Source organism: Thalassophryne amazonica, chromosome 1 (assembly GCF_902500255.1).
Source record: "Thalassophryne amazonica chromosome 1, fThaAma1.1, whole genome shotgun sequence".
In the NCBI taxonomy this organism is placed as follows: domain Eukaryota; kingdom Metazoa; phylum Chordata; class Actinopteri; order Batrachoidiformes; family Batrachoididae; genus Thalassophryne; species Thalassophryne amazonica.
In genome coordinates this window covers 13,615,855-13,638,175 of record NC_047103.1, presented here as the reverse complement: position 1 = coordinate 13,638,175, position 22,321 = coordinate 13,615,855, and the positions used below count along the sequence as shown (strand labels likewise).

Genomic DNA, 22,321 nt, shown 5'->3' with positions numbered 1-22,321 from the left:
TCTTTAGAGGTTATCCAGCACATCGAATTGGGAGGAGACCCATGGTCAGACCTACAACATTGCATAAAGATCTCATTTGGCTTGGGTACACCTTGGAATCCTCCACAAGGAACTGGGAAAAGTGAAAGATTTGACTACCTTCTACCTTCAGGTCAGGTCAACCTGACCTGACCACAGAGAAGTGGTGGCACATGGATAGAAGTATGTCCTATATAGTCCCTGAGACCCATTGGCACCATGCTTATCTCCAGATTCCAACAGATGAGAGTCTATAACTCCTCCTGGATGGGATTCCAGTCTGATTCAGGTTACTTCCCCAGCCACGACCAGTACCTACTTACTACTGGGTGGACTGAGACATTGTAGATTAACTGTCTTGTCAAAGGACACAGACTGGTAGCATGAAGGCCAGCTCGTTATTCCACTCACCTACCTGCTCTACGAGGATGCATACATGGATAGATGGCTGGAAAACAACATTGTGCTCAAAAAGCAACAACAATATTGAACTTAAGTAAATCCCTACATTTGTATATACAGTAGAATGAGACTGGTCCAGTGCAGCCGTTAGTCATCTTTCTGTATGGTTATTGTAAGTCTAATTAGCATTCACACTGCAAGTTGTGATGGTTGTGAAGTCCAAACAAAAGGGCTGCAACAAATTGTTATTTCATCCCATTATTGGGTATTATTTCAGTGGGTAATCCATTAATTACTGGTCTGTAAAATACAACACAATAGCTACACGCAGTCAATTATGTAGAGAGCAGTGTGACATAAAATATCTGGATTTATGAAAGCAACACTATAAAATTTAAAGTTATTTATACAAGGGGGCAACTCGTGCTCAGGCAGCGCTTATATTGTATCAGCCAAATGGATGCTGGGTATGAATCCTGATTGTCCCCTGAGTGTCCTTCAGTAAGACACAAAACCCTAAATTACTAATTTTGGGGATTATGGAAGATTATACTGAGAAAGAAGTCTAAAAAAGAACAAAATGCAGCAGACAATCGTATTTGAGAACCTGGATTCTAGTCAAAGACCCCTGAGCAGAGAATTATCACGTACTCTGAACAGGTTTTTACTGTCCAAAAAAAAAAAACAGTTCAGCGAGGCAGAGATTCAAAAAGTAAAGTTTGCAAAAAGTCATTATCTTAAACAGGGGTTTGGCAACAGAACTACTCTGAGTGCACAATGAAGTCAATACGTCAAATGAAGCTAACAGAATAACTAAACATAAAATGAATGAATTGAATTAAATTTATTCAGCACACACACAGCCTTAAAAAATCTTGTGAAACAAAAACAAAAAACTCGCAGTTTGTGCGGCTGAAAGGGTGCTGTTAGAAGCAAAAGCTTATAAACACCCACGCCTTTTACCATCTACTATATATACAACCCCTGGCAAAAATTATGGAATCACCGGCCTCAGAGGATGTTCATTCAGTTGTTTAATTTTGTAGAAAAAAAGCAGATCACAGACATGACACAAAACTAAAGTCATTTCAAATGGCAACTTTCTGGCTTTAAGAAACACTATAAGAAATCAAGAAAAAAGATTGTGGCAGTCAGTAACGGTTACTTTTTAGACCAAGCAGAGGGAAAAAAAATATGGAATCACTCAATTCTGAGGAACAAATTATGGAATCACCCTGTAAATTTTCATCCCCCCCCAAATTTTCATCCCCCAAATTAACATATATATATGTGTACACACACACATATATATATATATATGTGTGTGTGTGTACACTTATAACAACAAATACCAAAAAAAGAAAAAAAAAAACAAGCACAGACAACATAGATTAATCAGTGAACTAAAATATCTCAAAATAACAGAACAAACAATAGTGCAACGCACAATCAAAAAACAGTAACAAACTCAGTTAACCTAACTGTTCATATTATAACAAGTAATTGCATTGTTTTTATAAAGTCTGTTTAAGACAACTAAAGTACCAGATAATTTTAATGCTATCAGAACAGTTACTCCAAATTTTTACACCTTTTACAACACAGTGACTTTTTCAATAGTTTGGGTCTTTAATTTATCAAATGCTAATGTTCCTCTGAAATTATAGCTAGACTCCCTCATTTCAAACAGATCCTGGACATATTGAGACAAAAGTTTATTTTTAACTTTGTACATGATTTGTATCGTGATATAATCAACCAAGTCCCAAAATTTCAAAATGTGGAAACAGACAAATGGGTTTGTTGGCTCATGATATGGTTTATTACTGATAACTCTTATAGCTTTCTTTTGTAATTCCCCCTGCTAAAAATGAACCCAGTACCTGAAGATCTCAATAAAGCAGAACTATTGGAACACAGTCAATTCAAAACCATGTTTCACGTCAATACGCAGAATTAATCCAGTATTCATAGGTCTCACGAATCAGCGAGAACATAGAATTAAGATCGTGCTTAACCCGTTTACACCCAGATTTTTTTTTTTATAAGTGGAAAAAGCTGCATTAGTACCTTCTGAGATTTTTATTGTGAGTAGAAAATGACAGTGATACATTTTGGCAATAATTGTTTCCAGTGGGGCAAAACGGGTTAAGATTAAGGTTTCACTAGTACACAAAGTGATGACAGCTACTGAGTTTCTCAATCACAGCATTCCCAAGTTAAATTCAACACCAAAGAACTTGGCTTATAGGTACTAGGGTTCTCAGGAGGAGTAATCCGAGGCTGCAAAGTAAACCACAAACTCTATTCAGTGGCCAGTAATCTGAGATTGCAGAGTGAATAGTAACACAGAAAGACTTCAAAAGGAAGTCACAAATTCTCCCTGATATTAACAGTGAGATAACCCAGAATTCCAAGCGGGAACTGAATCAGAAAATCATGCCAATAACTCCAAAGTTGATAACATGGAGTCCAAAATTACAACAAGGAGCCAATAAATAAATAAATAAAATAAAATAAAACATGGAAAGCAAAAGGCTACAAAGTGGAATGGAACCTAAAGTGCTAAACAGGTGTTCGTTTGAGCTATGGTCCTTATCGAGATGTGTGACTTTGTTTCCGAGATCTGTTTCTACAACTGTCATTCTCATTGAGTCTTCTAAAATACGCTCCTCATGAAGTTATAAAATGATAATACGAGCGAAGCGTCATGCAGCAGCGCGAATCTCGCTCATTGACAGACAAGATCCCATGGAATCTCGTGGGAACTCAATGGCAAGATCACGCTCAAACAGAAGTGCCAAATTTTCAGTCACAATGAAACGGATTCAGACACCACTACAGTTCTGGTGCTTTTAGATCTCAGTGCTGCGTTTGATACTGTGGATTATCATTTTCTCCTCAATAGGCTGGAGGATCATTTTGGGATTACTGGGAGTGCCCTTGCATGGTTGACATCATACCTGACCAGTCGTTCTCACTGTTTTGTACAATAACACCACCTCTAACCTTAGTAACATGAAATTTGGGGTTCCACAGGGGTCCGTCTTAGGCCCCCTGCTTTTCTCCCTTTATATAGCACCCCTTGGGCACATATTGCAGCATTTTACAGTTACCTTTCACTGCTATGCTGATGATACTCAGTTATACATGCCGATAACTGCTGATAATCTCATCCACATAAAATCCTTAGAAGATTGCCTTGCATCAGTGAGAAGCTGGATGTCTGGCAACTTCCTACTTTTAAACTCTGATAAGACTGAAATGATGGTTCTTGGTTGAGTGAGACATCGGCATTAATCTGACCAGTTAACGCTTGGCCTAGGCTTGTGTGTCATACATCACACTGACAAAGTGAGGAACCTTGGGGTAATTTTTGATCCTACGTTGTCCTTTGACCTCCACATTAGAGATATTACGAGGAGTACTTTCTTCCACCTGCGAAATATTGCGAAGATTCATCCCATCCTGTCTATGGCTGATACTGAGACCCTAATTCATGTGTTTGTCTCTTCTAGATTGGACTGCTGCAATATTCTATTTTCTGGTTTACCGCAGTCCAGCGTTAGGGGTCTCCAACTGGTTCAAAATGCTGCTGCCAGAGTTTTGACACGAAGCACAAAGTTTGACCACATTACACCCATTTTGGCATCTCTTCACTGGCTTACTGTCCCAGTGAGATCAGATTTTAAGGTTCTGCTACTAGCCTATTTTGAAATTAGTGAGCCACATTGACTGCTAGGTTCCTCCTGTCTAGTAGTTTGTGCTGTGTACAACAAAAAGTTCTAATCAAATCAAATCAAATCAATTTCATTTATATAGTGCCAAATCACAACAAACAGTTGCCCCAAGGCGCTTTATATTGTAAGGCAAAGCCATACAATAATTACGGAAAAACCCCAACGGTCAAAACAACCCCCTGTGAGCAAGCACTTGGCGACAGTGGGAAGGAAAAACTCCCTTTTAACAGGAAGAAACCTCCAGCAGAACCAGGCTCAGGGAGGGGCAGTCTTCTGCTGGGACTGGTTGGGGCTGAGGGAGAGAACCAGGAAAAAGACATGCTGTGGAGGGGAGCAGAGATCAATCACTAATGATTAAATGCAGAGTGGTGCATACAGAGCAAAAAGAGAAAGAAACACTCAGTGCATCATGGGAACCCCCCAGCAGTCTAAGTCTATAGCAGCATAACTAAGGGATGGTTCAGGGTCACCTGATCCAGCCCTAACTATAAGCTTTAGCAAAAAGGAAAGTTTTAAGCCTAATCTTAAAAGTAGAGAGGGTGTCTGTCTCCCTGATCCGAATTGGGAGCTGGTTCCAGAGGAGAGGAGCCTGAAAGCTGAAGGCTCTGCCTCCCATTCTACTCTTACAAACCCTAGGAACTACAAGTAAGCCTGCAGTCTGAGAGCGAAGCCCTCTATTGGGGTGATATGGTACTATGAGGTCCCTAAGATAAGATGGGACCTGATTATTCAAAACCTTATAAGTAAGAAGAAGAATTTTAAATTCTATTCTAGAATTAACAGGAAGCCAATGAAGAGAGGCCAATGTGGATGAGATATGCTCTCTCCTTCTAGTCCCTGTCAGTACTCTAGCTGCAGCATTTTGAATTAACTGAAGGCTTTTCAGGGAACTTTTAGGACAACCTGATAATAATGAATTACAATAGTCCAGCCTAGAGGAAATAAATGCATGAATTAGTTTTTCAGCATCACTCTGAGACAAGACCTTTCTAATTTTAGAGATATTGCGCAAATGCAAAAAAGCAGTCCTACATATTTGTTTAATATGCGCATTGAATGACATATCCTGATCAAAAATGACTCCAAGATTTCTCACAGTATTACTATGTATTATGTGTGTAAGACAATCCTGCAGTTTAGCTAATTGGTGTGTGTCCTCTGGCTTCATGGATAGATAAAGCCGAGTATCATCTGCGTAACAATGAAAATTTAAGCAATGCTGTCTAATAATACTGCCTAAGGGAAGCATGTATAAAGTGAATAAAATTGGTCCTAGCACAGAACCTTGTGGAACTCCATAATTAACCTTAGTCTGTGAAGAAGATTCCCCATTTACATGAACAAATTGTAATCTATTAGATAAATATGATTCAAACCACCACAGCGCAGTGCCTTTAATACCTATGGCATGCTCTAATCTCTGTAATAAAATTTTATGGTCAACAGTATCAAAAGCAGCACTGAGGTCTAACAGAACAAGCACAGAGATGAGTACACTGTCTGAGGCCATAAGAAGATCATTTGTAACCTTCACTAATGTTGTTTCTGTACTATAATGAATTCTAAACCCTGACTGAAACTCTTCAAATAGACCATTCCTCTGCAGATGATCAGTTAGCTGTTTTACAACTACCCTTTCAAGAATTTTTGAGGGAAAAGGAAGGTTGGAGATTGGCCTATAATTAGCTAAGATAGCTGGGTCAAGTGATGGCTTTTTAAGTAATGGTTTAATTACTGCCACCTTAAAAGCCTGTGGTACATAGCCAACTAATAAAGACAGATTGATCATATTTAAGATCGAAGCATTAATTAATGGTAGGGCTTCCTTGAGCAGCCTGGTAGGAATGGGGTCTAATAGACATGTTGATGGTTTGGAGGAAGTAACTAATGAAAATAACTCAGACAGAACAATCGGAGAGAAAGAGTCTAACCAAATACCAGCATCACTGAAAGCAGCCAAAGATAACGATATGTCTTTGGGATGGTTATGAGTAATTTTTTCTCTAATAGTTAAAATTTTATTAGCAAAGAAAGTCATGAAGTCATTACTAGTTAAAGTTAAAGGAATACTCGGCTCAATAGAGCTCTGACTCTTTGTCAGCCTGGCTACAGTGCTGAAAAGAAACCTGGGGTTGTTCTTATTTTCTTCAATTAGTGATGAGTAGTAAGATGTCCTAGCTTTACGGAGGGCTTTTTTATAGAGCAACAGACTCTTTTTCCAGGCTAAGTGAAGATCTTCTAAATTAGTGAGACGCCACTTCCTCTCCAACTTACGGGTTATCTGCTTTAAGCTGCGAGTTTGTGAGTTATACCACGGAGTCAGGCACTTCTGATTTAAGGCTCTCCTTTTCAGAGGAGCTACAGCATCCAAAGTTGTCCTCAATGAGGATATAAAACTATTGACGAGATAATCTATCTCACTCACAGAGTTTAGGTAGCTACTCTGCCCTGTGTTGGTATATGGCATTGGAGAACATAAAGAAGGAATCATATCCTTAAACCTAGTTACAGCGCTTTCTGAAAGACTTCTACTGTAATGAAACTTATTCCCCACTACTGGGTAGTCCATCAGAGTAAATGTAAATGTTATTAAGAAATGATCAGACAGAAGGGGGTTTTCAGGGAATACTGTTAAGTCTTCAATTTCCATACCATAAGTCAGAACAAGATCTAAGGTATGATTAAAGTGGTGGGTGGACTCATTTACATTTTGAGCAAAGCCAATTGAGTCTAACAATAGATTAAATGCAATGTTGAGGCTGTCATTCTCAGCATCTGTGTGGATGTTAAAATCGCCCACTATAATTATCTTATCTGAGCTAAGCACTAAGTCAGACAAAAGGTCCGAAAATTCACAGAGAAACTCACAGTAATGACCAGGAGGACGATAGATAACAACAAATAAAACTGGTTTTTGGGACTTCCAATTTGGATGGACAAGACTAAGAGACAAGCTTTCAAATGAATTAAAGCTCTGTCTGGGTTTTTGATTAATTAATAAGCTGGAGTGGAAGATTGCTGCTAATCCTCCGCCTCGGCCCATGCTACGAGCATTCTGGCAGTTAGTGTGACTCGGGGGTGTTGACTCATTTAAACTAACATATTCATCCTGCTGTAACCAGGTTTCTGTAAGGCAGAATAAATCTATATGTTGATCCATTATTATATCATTTACTAACAGGGACTTAGAAGAGAGAGGTCTAATGTTTAATAGACCACATTTAACTGTTTTAGTCTGTGGTGCTATATTATTTTTTTGGGAATTTTTATGCTTAAATAGATTTTTACTGGTTGTTGGTGGTCTGGGAGCAGGCACCGTCTCTACGGGGATGGGGTAATGAGGGGATGGCAGGGGGAGAGAAGCTGCAGAGAGGTGTGTAAGACTACAACTCTGCTTCCTGGTCCCAACCCTGGATAGTCACGGTTTGGAGGATTTAAGAAAATTGGCCAGATTTCTAGAAATGAGAGCTGCTCCATCCAAAGTGGGATAGATGCCGTCTCTCCTAACAAGACCAGGTTTTCCCCAGAAGCTTTGCCAATTATCTATGAAGCCCACCTCTTTTTTTGGACACCACTCAGACAGCCAGCATTTCAAGGAGAACATGCGGCTAAACATGTCACTCCCGGTCCGATTGGGGAGGGGCCCAGAGAAAACTACAGAGTCCGACATTGTTTTTGCAAAGTTACACACCGATTCAATATTAATTTTAGTGACCTCCAATTGGCGTAACCGGGTGTCATTACTGCCGACGTGAATTACAATCTTACCAAATTTATGCTTAGCCTTAGCCAGCAGTTTCAAATTTCCTTCAATGTCGCCTGCTCTGGCCCCCGGAAGACAATTGACTATGGTTGGCGGTGTACATGGGGCTTCTGTTTAGGACTACGCTTCCTCCTCACAGTCACCCAGTCGGCCTGCTTTCCCGGCTGCTCGGGATCTGCCGGGAGGGAACTAACGGCGGCTACGCTACCTTGGTCCGCACCGACTACAAGGGCCTGGCTAGCTGTAGGATTTTCCAAGGTGCGGAGCCGAGTCTCCAATTCGCCCAGCCTGGCCTCCAAAGCTACGAATAAGCTACACTTATTACAAGTACCATTACTGCTAAAGGAGGCCGAGGAATAACTAAACATTTCACACCCAGAGCAGAAAAGTGCGGGAGAGACAGGAGAAGCCACCATGCTAAACTGGCTAAGAGCTAGTAGCTGCGTTAAGCTAGCGGATTCCTAAAAACATGCCAAGTGAATAATGTGTAAATAATTTAGAGGTGATTCAGCAGAGGGAGTGCTTTAGTTAAGGCACGTGAAGATTACACTGTAAAACAAATCGTTATCTAGTTAACTAGATCAATCTAACTGCGCAGATTAAACAGCTAACAGATACAGCAAAACACCACTGTGTTCCGGAACAGGAAGTGATACAATACCGCAGTGAGAGCCAACCACCAGTAGAGGTCAATCCACCTTAGTAGAAGAAGAAAAATGTTTGCCTCAGATTTGACCTGAACACGTCGTTTGAACTATGGACTTCTAATGTCACCAAACTTATATTGGTGAGTAAACGACCATATTTTATGCCAGAAATGAGGTCCAGGTTGTTAAAAGCAGCATTTCACCTTTAATTCGGGTTGCCTTATATACACGTTTAAGCTAACAGACAGTAGCTGGTTCATGCTCTGTGGGCTTATTAGTACAGCAGATAACTGAAACAGTCCTTCAAATGGTGATGCAAGCATCAAATTCAGCACAAATGCAGCTTAGACACTACACGTTTAAAAAAAAATGACTGGCCACTAGAATTTTCAATAGGTGGCCAGGTAGGGGTCAATTTAAGAATTACACAGGGGTCAAAATTTTAAAATGCTCAAATCAAATTGAAAACTACATCACGTTACTTGTCTGATTATCAAGATTCCAAAAAGGTATAGTTTGGGCTATCTACGACTGAATGTTATGGAGTTTTGGGGTAAAAACGGCAAGAATGGTGACAAAGGTCAATTTCAGTTTGTACAGGGGTCAAAAGGTAAAGAGTTGCTCTAATTTTGGTAAAAAAGTGATGCAAATTATTGGTTGAGTTAATGGGATTATTAAACGGAATAGTTTTGAGAGTGCTGAATGCGTGGTCTCCAAAGTAAAGGTCAAACAAGGTTAATGTACATTGGATTCTATGACATGTGACATATGTTACCCTGTAACATGAACTAAGCATGGCACAAGATGCAAACTGTTACTTTTTAAAACCTGATTAACTCAACCAATAATTTGCATCATTTTTTTTTTTTTTACCAAAATTGGAGCAACTTTAACTTTTGACCCCTGTACCAACTGAAACTGACCTTTGTCCAGCTTCATAACATTCAGACTCAGATTGTCCAAACTATACCTTTTGGAATCTTTATGATCAGGCAAATAATGTGGTGTAGTTGTCTATATGACTGGAGCATCTTTTAATTTTGACCCCTGTGCAATTCTTCAATTGACCCCTACCTGGCTATAGAGAAGCTTGAATCTTCGACTGGACTGGGTTGCTTGACGCAAGGACGTTTCGCTTCAAATCGCAGAAGCTTCCTCAGCTAAAATTCTTGCTCTGGTAGTCTGACTTCTGTCTTGACTCTTGTAGAGAAGAATAAACAGAAGCCACAAAAGCTGGAGTTTTAAACCTAACCAGACCCCTCCTACCTAGAGGCAGACTGCTATAGGCTAGTAACTAAGCAATAGCTCTGATTAGCACCTATTGTGCTCTAGTTAGCGCCCTCCTAATGACAGGGCAGCTGTCCCTCCTAATGATGGGACGGACGCCTCTCCTGATGGCTCCCTTGGCGACTCTCCTGATGATGTGAATGACTCATTACCATGAACAAAAGAGTGAAACTGCTTTGACCTGAGTACCCCATTGTAAACAGGGGACAAAGTGTGTCTCAGACCCACTCCCCGGTTAAGGCTGGGTTTCAGGTGTTTCACATAGAATGCCCCCTTGACCCCTCTCTCAAACCATTTCTTCTCTCTGGCTAAGACTTTAACTTCCTTTAAGGTGGAGATGAACTGCAGAGTGAGGTCCACTGGTGCCCTCTCTGCGGTGCTGGTATAGCCTTTTGTGTAAAGGTTGCTTAGTCTCACCTATGTAGTGTTCGTTTCAGTTTTCCTGACATCTGATAGAATACACTACATTGCTCTGTTTGTATCCAGGGATCCTGTCCTTAGAGTGAACTAATTTGTGTCTCAAGGTGTTAACCGGTTTAAAGTAAACTGGGATTTTGTGCTGTCTGAAGATCCTCTGTAGTTTTTTCCCCTACTCCTGCTAAATAAGGGAGAGACACTCCTCTTCTTCTTGTCTCCATCTCTTGTCTATCTGGTCTCTTTGTTCTCTGGGACTTCTGCACTTTGTCCAGGGACCATCGTGGGTACCCACATACTGTGAGGGCTTTCCGGACAAGTTGTTGTTCTTTAGCCCTTCCCTCTGCAGTTGTGGGCACCTGTAGGGCTCTGTGTTGAAGAGTCCTGATCACCCCGAGCTTGTGTTCAAGGGGGTGGTTTGAGCCAAAGAGCAGATATTGGTCAGTGTGAGTGGGTTTTCTGTAAACTCCTGTCTGGAGCTGCCTGTTCTCTCCAATTGTAATATCACAGTCCAAGAAGGCTAAATGGTTGTTTCTGGCATCCTCACGTGTGAACTTGATACTGGAGTTCACCGAGTTGATGTGTTCTGTAAAGTCCTCAACCTCCTGTTGCTTGATTTTAACCCATGTGTCATGGACATATCTGAACCAGTGACTGGGAGGGATGCCCGTGAAAAATGTCAAGGCTGTCTTCTCCACTCGTTCCATGTACAGATTGGCCACAATGGGGAGGGACAGCTGCCCTGTCATTAGGAGGGTGCTAACTAGAGCACAATAGGTGCTAATTAGAGCTATTGTTTAGTCACTAGCCTATAGCAGTCTGCCTCTCAGTAGGAGGGGTCTGGTTAGGTTTATAACTCCAGCTTTTGTGGCTTCTGTTTATTCTTCTCTACAAGAGTCAAGACAGAAGTCAGACTACCAGAGCAAGAATTTTAGCTGAGGAAGCTTCTGTGATTTGAAGCGAAACGTCCTCGCATCAAGCAACCCAGTCCAGTCAAAGATTCAAGCTTCTCTACTATGGAAACCACCTGGACAACTGAGAGCCTTCACAGAAACCTACCTGGCTGCCTATTGAAAATTCAAGTGGCCAATCAGTTTTTTCAAAAGAGTCCATGTCTATGGATTATTTGTGCCAAATTTGATGTTTGTATCACCATTTGTAGGATTCCACTCTAAATATTCTCTTATCTGCTGCACTATATATGAGATGTAAGATGCTGCTGCTTAGTGTTAATCAATTGCCCTCAAAAGTATTGGAACACTTGGTGTTTCACACTTTTTAATTTGCTTATTCCATTTCACTGATTATTATTTACAGGGTTTATCAAGTTTTAGAGATTTGCTTTCAGTTTGAGTTTGAGGAAGATAATTTTAGAAATTTTTATTCTTTTTTTTGTATTTCCTGTATTTAAAATGACATAAACAAATTAAAATATGTGAAATTCCAAGAGTTACAATACTTCTGGAGGGCACAGTATCCTACCCTTATGATGAGTGCAAAATGAGTGCGGTATTATTACTGTTTTATTTAAAAATGTTTAATTTTCACTGTTGCTGCACGTTGTGTCAAAACATAGTCATATCGTATATCATATTGCTATGACAATATTGAGATATGATAATTTGGCCATATTATACAGCCCTACTGTCAACTAGCTGAAAACTTTGAATATTAATTTACATCTACATTTAAAAAATGCTTAAAGTGGCGGGGAGTTAAGAGGGCTGTAATTAGGAGTGTCAGCTGCAAGTCAAAAAAAGAAAAATGCTTAAATAGGTGGGGGGTATGGGCGTATGGGGGGCAGAGCCCCTCCAGAAGATGAACGGCAAAATAAGGAAAATGCTGAAAAAGGCAGGGGTCTGAAGCTGAAAGGTTTTTGCCATGCTAATGCTCCCCTGAAGGATTTGCTCAAAATAAAGTCTGAAGGACCTAAATGACATGGTGAGATGCTGACGAGCTTCGCTCGTTCATGTCGGCGACATATGCATATTAGCATATTGAAACACACTCTCTGTGTTCAAAAAGTACACATGGAGTGAGTGGATGTGTGAAATAAAGTGTGTGTTTACTGGAAGCATTATCTGATGGGGGGATACTGGTCTATCAAAATACTCTCCCTTTGAAATCGAAATATGGGTTCAAAACATGCTCCCCGTATACTGACAGTACACACGGTCTTCTCTGGAATTTAAATAAATAAAAGTCACAATACATTTTGAGTTAAAACTTTGTGGGATATAAGCCACAAAACTGGAAACGGGACCCATAATTACTGCTAACATTTTTTGATAGGATTCTCTACTATGAGTTGGTGCTATAGTAGCACTTTTCAAAGAAGTAGCACAAATTGTCAGAAAACAACACCAGGAGGTGTTCTCACTGGACGTTAAAAAAAATCTAAAAGTGCAGGTACCGGCCTGGGTTGGGGTCAACAATCTCAAATTGAAAACCAATACAGAAGGCTCACCAAAATAAAAGCGTAAATAATGTTACAAAACGAAGGCGGACAATAAAATGGACAGAAGTAAATCCATAACTAGACCTACAATGTGATCCATGACAGAAACAATGTTCTGTATTTTTCCTTAATAATGGTTTAAAATGACAATCTGATAAAATGCCAATTAATTTTTGTTAAGTGGTTAATACATATTTGATGAATCAATTCAGCTGTAATTAAAACAAACATGCATCCATGAAATGTGGTCTCTCTCACACACATGCACATGTGCACACACACACACGTGCACACACACACACAGACAGAGCAGTAATCTGTAGAATAGCTGCAGATAAGAATAGAAAGTCTTAGTCTTATCAGCCCGAAAGCGCAAGAGAGGATCACGTGACAAATCTTAATATAACAAGAGTTTAGAGCGTACATGTCACATACTGCTTGCTTCTACCATTGTCTGAAGTGTTTGCTGCACACTGATCCAGCCAGGGAATCTTGTACTGTGCATTTATAACATGTATGGTGAGGACCGACAATAAACAAAAAACTTGAACCTTGAACTTCAGGTTAGCACTGGTGACTTGATTGACCTCTCCTGGTACTGCAATACTTTAAGAGGATTTGGAATGATTCACTTTGTAAGATAAGTGAGTTACAAAAAAAAAGAAATACTAAATTTATTTCTACAAGGGTTGTAGAACTGATGCAACTAACCAGGAATTAGCTCCATCTCAACTGTGTTGCAGCCTAAGTGCCAGCAAATGCGCTATAATCTGTGTCATAATCCCAGAATAGCAACTACACTGTATAAGTACAGCCAGGCAGGGGTCAGTGAAAGACTACACACAAGGGTCAGAATTTAAAAAATGCTCAGATCATGTCAAAAAGTATACTACGTTATTTGACTCACTATAGGGGTTATGACAACGCAGCCGTGCCACTCTGTGCACGCCTGATCCCGTCAGATATCAGAAGTGAAGCAGAGAAGGTCCTGATTAGGATTTAGCTGTAAGACCACTTGGGAGGACTAGGAGCTGTGTGTGTGTGTGTTTCGAGAGGTAAAACTGGAATTGTGACCGGAAGGGTATCTGGCATCAAACTTGTGCCACATCCCAAAGCTGATCTGTACTGGATCTGCTGTGGTGACCCCGAGATACGCAGAGCAGTTAAAAGACAAACAGCAACATAGACACTAAATAAAACTCCAGAGGCCAAGGCCATCCTCCAGGCCAGGATGAGGTGGTTCTGGCTCTTCATCCACCTGATGTCTGTCGGACCTTGAAAAAATGAACCCACAGAAGGCTGCAGGTCTGGACCACATACCTGACTGTGTGCTCAAGGGGTGTGCAGAACAACTAGCACAGTCCCTGAGAGACATTTGTAACATTCCGTGGGTCAAGCAGTTGTGCCTTCGTGCTGTTGCTTTCCAGCCTCTCACACAGATGCCATGTGTGTGGCGTGTTAGTGGTGTCAAACGGGCGATTGCGCAATGTCTAGAGAGGCGAGTGTTTTGAACACACCCTGGCAAATGCCGGCAGCCATGTGGCGTTATGTGGTGGATAGCAGAGAGATGGGTAGCAAGCACTACATGACAAGTGCCTTGAAACACCACAAACATGCCATCTGTGTGCATTTGAGCTGTAGTTTGACTGTTTTTGTAACAGTATGTAAGATTCTGTGACACGTTATCATGTAACCTGATAACTAAACATATGCGATTGTGCACATTTTTCCTTTTTAAAAAATCCCATTAGCTCAACCAATACTTTACATCACTTTTTAACAAAATTTGAACACTTTACATTCAGCATTTTTTGTTCTTTTTATCCTATAATGCCAAAAAGGTTTTGTCCAAGAATAGTGCAAACTACACCTTTTTGTCACTCTCCCGAGTGCAAACAAGGGAGCAGCCGAAGGGTCTTACTTACAGAGAAATTATGTGGTTTACCTTTCAACATTATTAGGGCGGTCACTCTGCTTTGTGTACACCTGATCCGACCAGATCTCAGAAGTTAATCAGAGTAGGTCCTGATTAGTACACGGAGGAGAGCTCTCTTAGGACAGCGGTCAGCAGAAACAGAAATGTTTTATTATGTTTTTTAAATTATTTGTTTCTCTTCACAAAAATGACAATTTCATACAGAATTCAAAACCATCAATCTGAAATATTATGACTGCTGCTTTAGAAACAAATTACCAGCACACTCCCGTCTATTATGGTGCTTAATAAATCAAATCAGTGCATCATAGTTGAAAAATACCATTATTATATGGCTACAATGCTACGTGCGCTCTGATTGGCTGACTGGTCTGATATTTTTCCATATCAGACCGTGACCGTGACACATTTGTTACAAACCACAAAGCTAAAAACATGATTAGAAAAATCAAGTCGGAAATGAACACACTCTATAAATATCTAAACAACATCGGAAAAAACACAGATTGAAAGCTTACCAGCTAACAAATGGACCATTTGTTAGCAAGTTGTTCATGGAGGTGAAGCGAACAGGTCTGACTACGAGCCCAAAACTGTCAGCAACTTTCATATTCGGGCCATACCATATATATATATATATATATATATATATATATATATATATATAAAATAAATGAACTATTAACCTTGCTTGCTCGGTTAATAATCCTTTATTATTTCTATACATGTATGGCTTTTTTTGTTGAATATGAGTGTTTTAAAACATATTATCATGACAACTGATGAGTCAAAACATATTTTTTAAACATTTTTATAAGGAAAATGTACAGGAGTTGCATCAAGAAGGGCATCTAACATAAAAAAAAGATCTGATGTGGCCCCTTGAGCAAGCAGGGGTAGCCAAAATTAGATTAAAGCATTTCTGGACATGAGGCAGATGACAGTCCCCCTGGATGGAACACCAGTCCATCATAGCTTACTTCCCCAGCTAAGGCTAGTACCCATTTCTAGTGTAATCAGGAAAACAACCCAAGTCTACATATTTGGTGCCCAATGTATTTTTACTGTTACATATCCAGTTAACCTGAAAGAAGGTTTGACCATTTTTTAAACCATACAGTGTTCTGATAAATCAAAGTTCACGATCATTCCTGCACATGTTTGGCATCCCTGCAGTCTGACTGAACCAAACACAGCAGGATGCTCCGTTTGATTGAGCATTTATGCGAGGTGGCACAAAGCTATTGCACCACCTTTCTGCCACCGGTCTTCCTCTTTCATGTTTTTCAGTATGCATCTCAGCACTTGGTATCAAACTCGGTAGGTATGACCATAATTTTCATTTTTCCCCTCATCTGTATTTGTGAGCAACATCATTCTCAGAGCCATCTGCGGCGCCAAATGGTTCATTTAGTCGATCTGCTCGATGGTCTACGGTTGCTTTAATCGGTGTAACTGCGGCTGACTGTACTGCTCAGCTGATTTGGAAAATGGAACTGTGTGGTCTTGTTTGTGTGTGTGTGTGTGTGTGTGTGTGTGTGTGTGTGTGTGTGTGTGTGTGTGTGTGTGTGTGTGTGTGTGTGTGTGTGTGTGTGTGTGTGTGTGTGTGTGTGTGTTGAGGGGTTCAGGCCGGGTGGCCTCATTTTAACTGAGTGTATTTATTGACATTTTATGTGAGCATGTCAGTTTGTCCAACGTACCAAGAAGCAAAACAAACTGTACTAAACAGGAGCAGACGTGCCTGATGACAATGGGGCTGGAAAAAACAATCAATTTTCAGATAAATTCCAATCATTTGAATGATACAAGACTGGCTCTTGAAAATCCCAACATTAAGAATCCCAGCATTTTAATGGTGAATATTTGCACTAAGTGGTATCCAGGTTGATCCTCCAGGCCTGCAGAGGGCTCCATCATGATATGAGCCACTGATCTATTACAGAGAGTTTGTTTAACCAAACTCGCCTCGATTGTCAAGTGGCAACCCCTCTTTCCAACTCTGGCTTCTAAAAACAGTGTCTGGATCCAAACACAGTGAGGGGAGCCATCAAGTTTTTCACCTGAACATTGGGTGTTCAATGGTGAAGAGTTCCAACATCATCATCGTAACTTAGCTGGCGATGCGGAGAAAATTACCTTGAGCTTTGAAAAAGCAAAACTCAATCACTAAGTTACAAAGCACCATACGATTTAAAACAAAATCAACTCGAACGTTTACACCTTTTCTTCTGCACCAGCAGCTGTGTCACTGTTTACACAGCGCCCTCTGATGGCCAGAATCAACAAGAAGACACGGCACCAGTCTGTCATGGTCGCCTTCTGTAGTGGCGGTCTTCCTCTACACGGAACAGCTTTGTTTTGGTTTCAGAGCTTTGTACATAATCCAAAAAACTTAATCGTTTTCTTGCATGTACACCATCAAAAATAAATATTATATTTGTGTGCTCACAGAATGAGAAAAAATAGTTGCGGGTTTCTAGCCTAATTTGTTATCCTGCACTCACCAAATATAAATGTACCCTCTTAAAATTCATATTTTGATCCAGAAAATTTGGATCTTTCTATGAATCTGCACCAACATGAATATATTTCTGAAATGTCTCACAATGTGAATAAGTGATCCCACCCCCCCAGTCTGTTTTTGTTTTTCTCACTTTATTACAGATGTACTCTATATAAAATCTACATTTAATCTAAAATACCTTCATGTACATAGAGTCATATCTTACGGTTTTCCGATGCTTTGTGAATTGGATGCTCGCAACAGAACAAAATATACCTTAAATGCATATAAATTTTGAAAATATGTGACTTAATTGATAAAAAAAATAAAATAATTTAGCTATGGTCCCACTTAAAGGCATTGTAAAAGTTTTTTTATTATTATTATTCAGCAGAAGAAATATCCGTTTGCCTTTTTAAAAATACTTATCTGAGGATTTTGTCTTTTCTTTTGGCTGTTGGCCATCTTTAATCCAAGCCGCCTTGCAGACAATTTGAATACAGAAGCGATGGCTCGTGTTTGCTTAACTTTTTCATCTTAAATCTTTTATCCCTCTAGCTGGCCCACACTGGTGTAACATGATTAAACTTTGGCACTAAACCACAAAGATATAAAAAAAAAGTTATTTAGTGCACAAGCAGTGGGTCGATATCCTGTGCTGAGAAAAATGTTAAAAATCATTTGTCCAAAGAAACTGGCTTCAGGGCTGCATCTGTAACTGACCCTATGAACTGTGACCCTCCCACCACACACACACACACACAATAACAATGGAAGAAACACACCTTTGACCTTTACAGACTCTTTACACTGGTGATCAGCCTCTGCAAAGATGCTTCGGGGATGTTAATTATCATATAGAAAACTAAAACTGCTCTCAGAGAACGCAAGTACCTCCGCCACCAGAGTGGTCACTTTTGATGTCACATTATGAAATAAACGTTGAGCTTCAAAGTGGTAAAATTCAAGTTGGATCAAAGACTTATGAAAAAGTTCTGCATGAAGCCAACAAGTGGTTCCACTTAAAAATTCCAACTAAACATAGACCAAAATGATACTTCAGAATGGTGAACTTCAAATGGGATTATGCATTTTTCATGTTTTGTGTGACCTTGACCTTGAAATTTGAACTGTGACCTTGAAAAGTGAACTCACTGTATTGTAGGACCCAATACACTTCCACACATCAGATTTAAATACAGAATATTAATTTTCAGGTCAACTTTGACCTTGACCGAACTTCTGAAGGTCAAGGTCAAAGGCCAAGGTCAATCACAAAGCATCTCCCTAAGCGGAACAATATGAGCCAAATTGGACGTTTCTATGGTGAGTATAGCTGATTATGTGATTTTCACCTTTTTCCATGACCTTGACCTTGAAACTTGAGCTATGACTTTGAAAAATTAACTCATTCTATTCTAGGATTATATGAACCGTATTCCAAATTTTACGACGATAGATGCAGAACTGTGATCATGACACTGTTAACTAACCAACAAACGAACAAACAAATACACATAATCTCTGACTTCACTGTCAGAGGTAATTATCTCACTGACTTGACACCTGTCTTCAAAAGCCACATTGGCCTGCACCGAGCATTACCACTCCAGTGCTGTTGGTGGCGATATACAGCATTTTCCCCCCTCACTTCTATTGTTAACATTAGCCATGTAACTATCTCAACATTAGCTACACTTATTTCAGATTTCAAATTTTTCTAACCAGCCAAGCATCTTCATTTGAAACTATACTCTTTTTGTTTGGTTGATCGCGATATAAACTATTCTGGATGGCTATCACCGAAAGCACAGCGCCTGTTGTGCCCTGAATGTAAACATTTGAGGAATAAAATAAACATGAAATGCACAGCTGTGTCCAGCTGCTGAGATTTTAAAGCATGTGAGTGAATTAGAACATGTATTGTATGCTGGACGGCCGTGTTCAGATTCATTGTGAACTACACACGCTATGCCACGACTTAGCTAGCAGTGCTGCTAAATGCCTGCTAGCCGGTTTGATTAAAAGAGGATAAACTGTTTGGGTAGGTCAATGTGGGTAGTCCTGGGTTTTGTTGCCATGGAATACATTGCGCTTTTGGGAAAGACAGTCTTGTAATGATAAAAAAAAAGCTGATTGTGTCTTCAGCCATTAGCTTGGGACGCTAACAGATTGGACGACTCATATGGGCTATCACCGAAAAGCATGACACGTCTGTTGTGACATGACACATGCTTTCTATGATTTTCTATTATTTTCTGATAAATATGTTGTTAATATTAGTGTCTCCACCATTTTGAACACAGTCAAACTGTGTACATAGAAATGTACAAAGACAGTGCTCGGGGTTAAGGTTTGAGAAATGTTAACTTTCAATGTGATGTGTCCCCACAGAGCGAGTCTGATTCCTATGCTCAAGACTGGCACAACATATCACAAACAATACATTTTACTGTGATAATATGAAAACAGATTCATGGTAGAAATCAGCATGTTGGCTCCATTCTTTGGGCGCTGATCTTATTCTTGTACTTTCAATTCCTTTCCGTTTCAAGTTACAGCTAACATCAGAACTTGCATTTGAAATGCTAACATTTTGTCCACTGTCACGTTGTATCATTTCCTGAAGACACACAGTCACATGCTCACACACACATTTGAACACTAACGAGCATTAAGAGTTAAGAACATGTACTTGTAGTTCATGTCTCTGAGCGTTTGCATGAAGCATAGCCAAGGGGACGCTGAGTCAGTAAGCACGCATCCTAGCTAATAAAATGATGACTGTCAAAAATAAATAAATGTTATGTAAATGCTAGTGCAGTGCACCATCAGAACTCAAAAAAAGCTCATTACCATCCCTACATAACCCTGCCTTTGGGCACAAAACCCGTCACACTAACTGTTACAACAGAATCACACTCGGTGGCTGTTGATGTGAGACACCACAACTGAATTTCGCACAATGTTACACTAAAACAGGAAGTTACACCTTAATTTCGCCCTAAACAGTTGAACATCCGGTTTACCTTTCCCGCCAACGTGAACGCAGCATAACGTAACAAAAGCACAATGATGAAACTTTTCATAAACACTGACTTCATGTAGCCAACCATCGCAGGAGGCCAAAGATGTGTTCCGCCGTTTTTCTTAAACAATATTTTATTTTCTCCTGTTACCGCATAAGTATCGCAGCTGTATACTGTCGTGTTACGGTTACAAGAGAACTACAGTGCATTGTGGGGCTCTGGTTGGCGGCCATTACTAAAATGGTCCCTGAAGGAGACTCAAAATTTTATGCATTAAGAAAAGTTTATCTGAGAATACGAACTGATGAATTTGCAAGGGGAAAAAAATAAAATGTGTCATGAATTTAAAAAGAAAAAAAAATCAATTAACCACATAAACTCATATTCTCCAAGAGTATTAAATGGTAAATAATTATAATGAAAAATAAAAAACTAAAATTAAAAATCACTTTTTTCAGAAACAGATCATTTATTATCTGAGATTAAAATCTCAAATATTTTCTGAGATTATAAAATCATAAATTTGTTGGTTTCTCATAAATATATTAGAAAAAAAATTCTCTGAATATAATTTTATATATTTCTGAGGTGGGGAAACCCCTTCCAAATTTACAAGAAAAAATGTGATATTCTGATATTATAATGAAAGAAAAAAAAAAATAGAAATTGACAAATGTATTCGGAAAAATGTGAAGAACTTTGAATTAATGAGGGGGGAAATGACAATTTTACAAACAAAAAGATCATTCTCTGATGTTAAGAATATAAATAATTTGCGATCATTTTTTTATTTAAAAAACTGCGAGGAAAGACGCAGAAAGTGTGTTTGGGAGCGATCTAATGTTTAACAAATAAATAAATAGACTTTGGGCGCTTAAGTGGACTATTTTAAGAGTCGTCTTCGTACCCTCTGGTTCCTGTCGGTCTCTTGGACCTCGGCCTCCGTGACTCCGTGCCGGATCATTAACCGGACCACAGTCGCGTTGTTGGTGCAGCACGCCTGGAAGAAGGACAGCGGCTCCGGGCTCTCCGGAGACGGAGTCCGCTCCGTGTACGTGAACGCATCATCCGGCGGGTAGAAAGAGTCGTCGGACAGAACGCTCCGACAGTCCTCCAAGTCAACTTCTTCTCCTTCGTCCTCCTGCTCCTCGTAGGAGTCCAGGTCTTCGTGGTCTTCGGAGCAGGAGGACAGAGTCGGCTGGATCTGGTTCCCTCCGACTCTGAGCTGCAGCTGTTTGAGTCGCAGCGTGGCGGCGGCTCCTCCATGACCGTCGTCGGTGATCAGCACCATCGAACCCCGGAGCCTAGAAAGCCTAGGAAGTCTGGGACGCGAGCTGAGGGCATGCGGAACTCAAGCACCCTGATGAAAACTTTAAAATCCTCTTACGTCGCCGAATGCAGTCTTAAAAATACAGATCCCTTTAAAAAAAAAACTTACTGTCATGTTCCATGGTTTAATCCTTCACTCATCTTCAATTTAAAATCAATATCTATTTACCGGAGGGACGTAAATCCAGATTGTGGTTGTTTGTGATGAGGCAGAAAGTAAAACTGGTGTTTAGGCGACCGTCCCACGTGGGGCGGAGAGACAGCACGTCCTAATCCGTTTAGACTCCGAGTCCACCGTCAGATTAACTCTGATCACTCAGGGTGGACTTCGAAAAACCAAAACCGCCAGGTAGGACCAGGTAGCAGGCCCCCTTCCAACTTTACACACACACACGCGCGCGCATGTCTTCAGACATACTGTTAAAACAAATCATCACTTTTAAAGACCGTTTTCGTTGAACAGGTCCGGACGAATACATGAACATTTCCAAGTCACAGAATATGTCATGAAGTAAATTTACATAAGACATAAAAAGCAGTATAGTGAATCTGTCTGACCACAAGGGAAGACACCATGACAACTCTAAAAAAGTAATAGAAATACAAACAGTATTGTGAATCTGTCTGACCGTGAGGGAAGACACCAAGACAACTCTACAAAAATATAAACGCAACACTTTTGATTTTACTCCCATTTTGTATGAGATGAACTCAAAGATCTAAAACTTTTTCCACATACACAATATCACCATTTCCCTCAAATATTGTTCACAAACCAGTCTAAATCTGTGATAG

The 22,321-nt window shown here is 40.0% G+C and overlaps 1 protein-coding gene across 1 annotated transcript in view; it reads right to left on the bottom strand.

Annotated features, from left to right (window-relative positions):
• ankrd33ba (ankyrin repeat domain 33ba) overlaps positions 1-21,572 on the bottom strand; it is a 41,929-nt gene extending 20,357 nt beyond the window's left edge. Inside the window, exon 1 of the mRNA XM_034165213.1 lies at positions 21,105-21,572. Within this exon, the coding sequence (XP_034021104.1) occupies positions 21,105-21,488 (384 nt within the window). The 5' untranslated portion in view covers positions 21,489-21,572. The remainder of the gene's footprint in view (positions 1-21,104) is intronic.
• Positions 21,573-22,321: the final 749 nt, after the last annotated feature.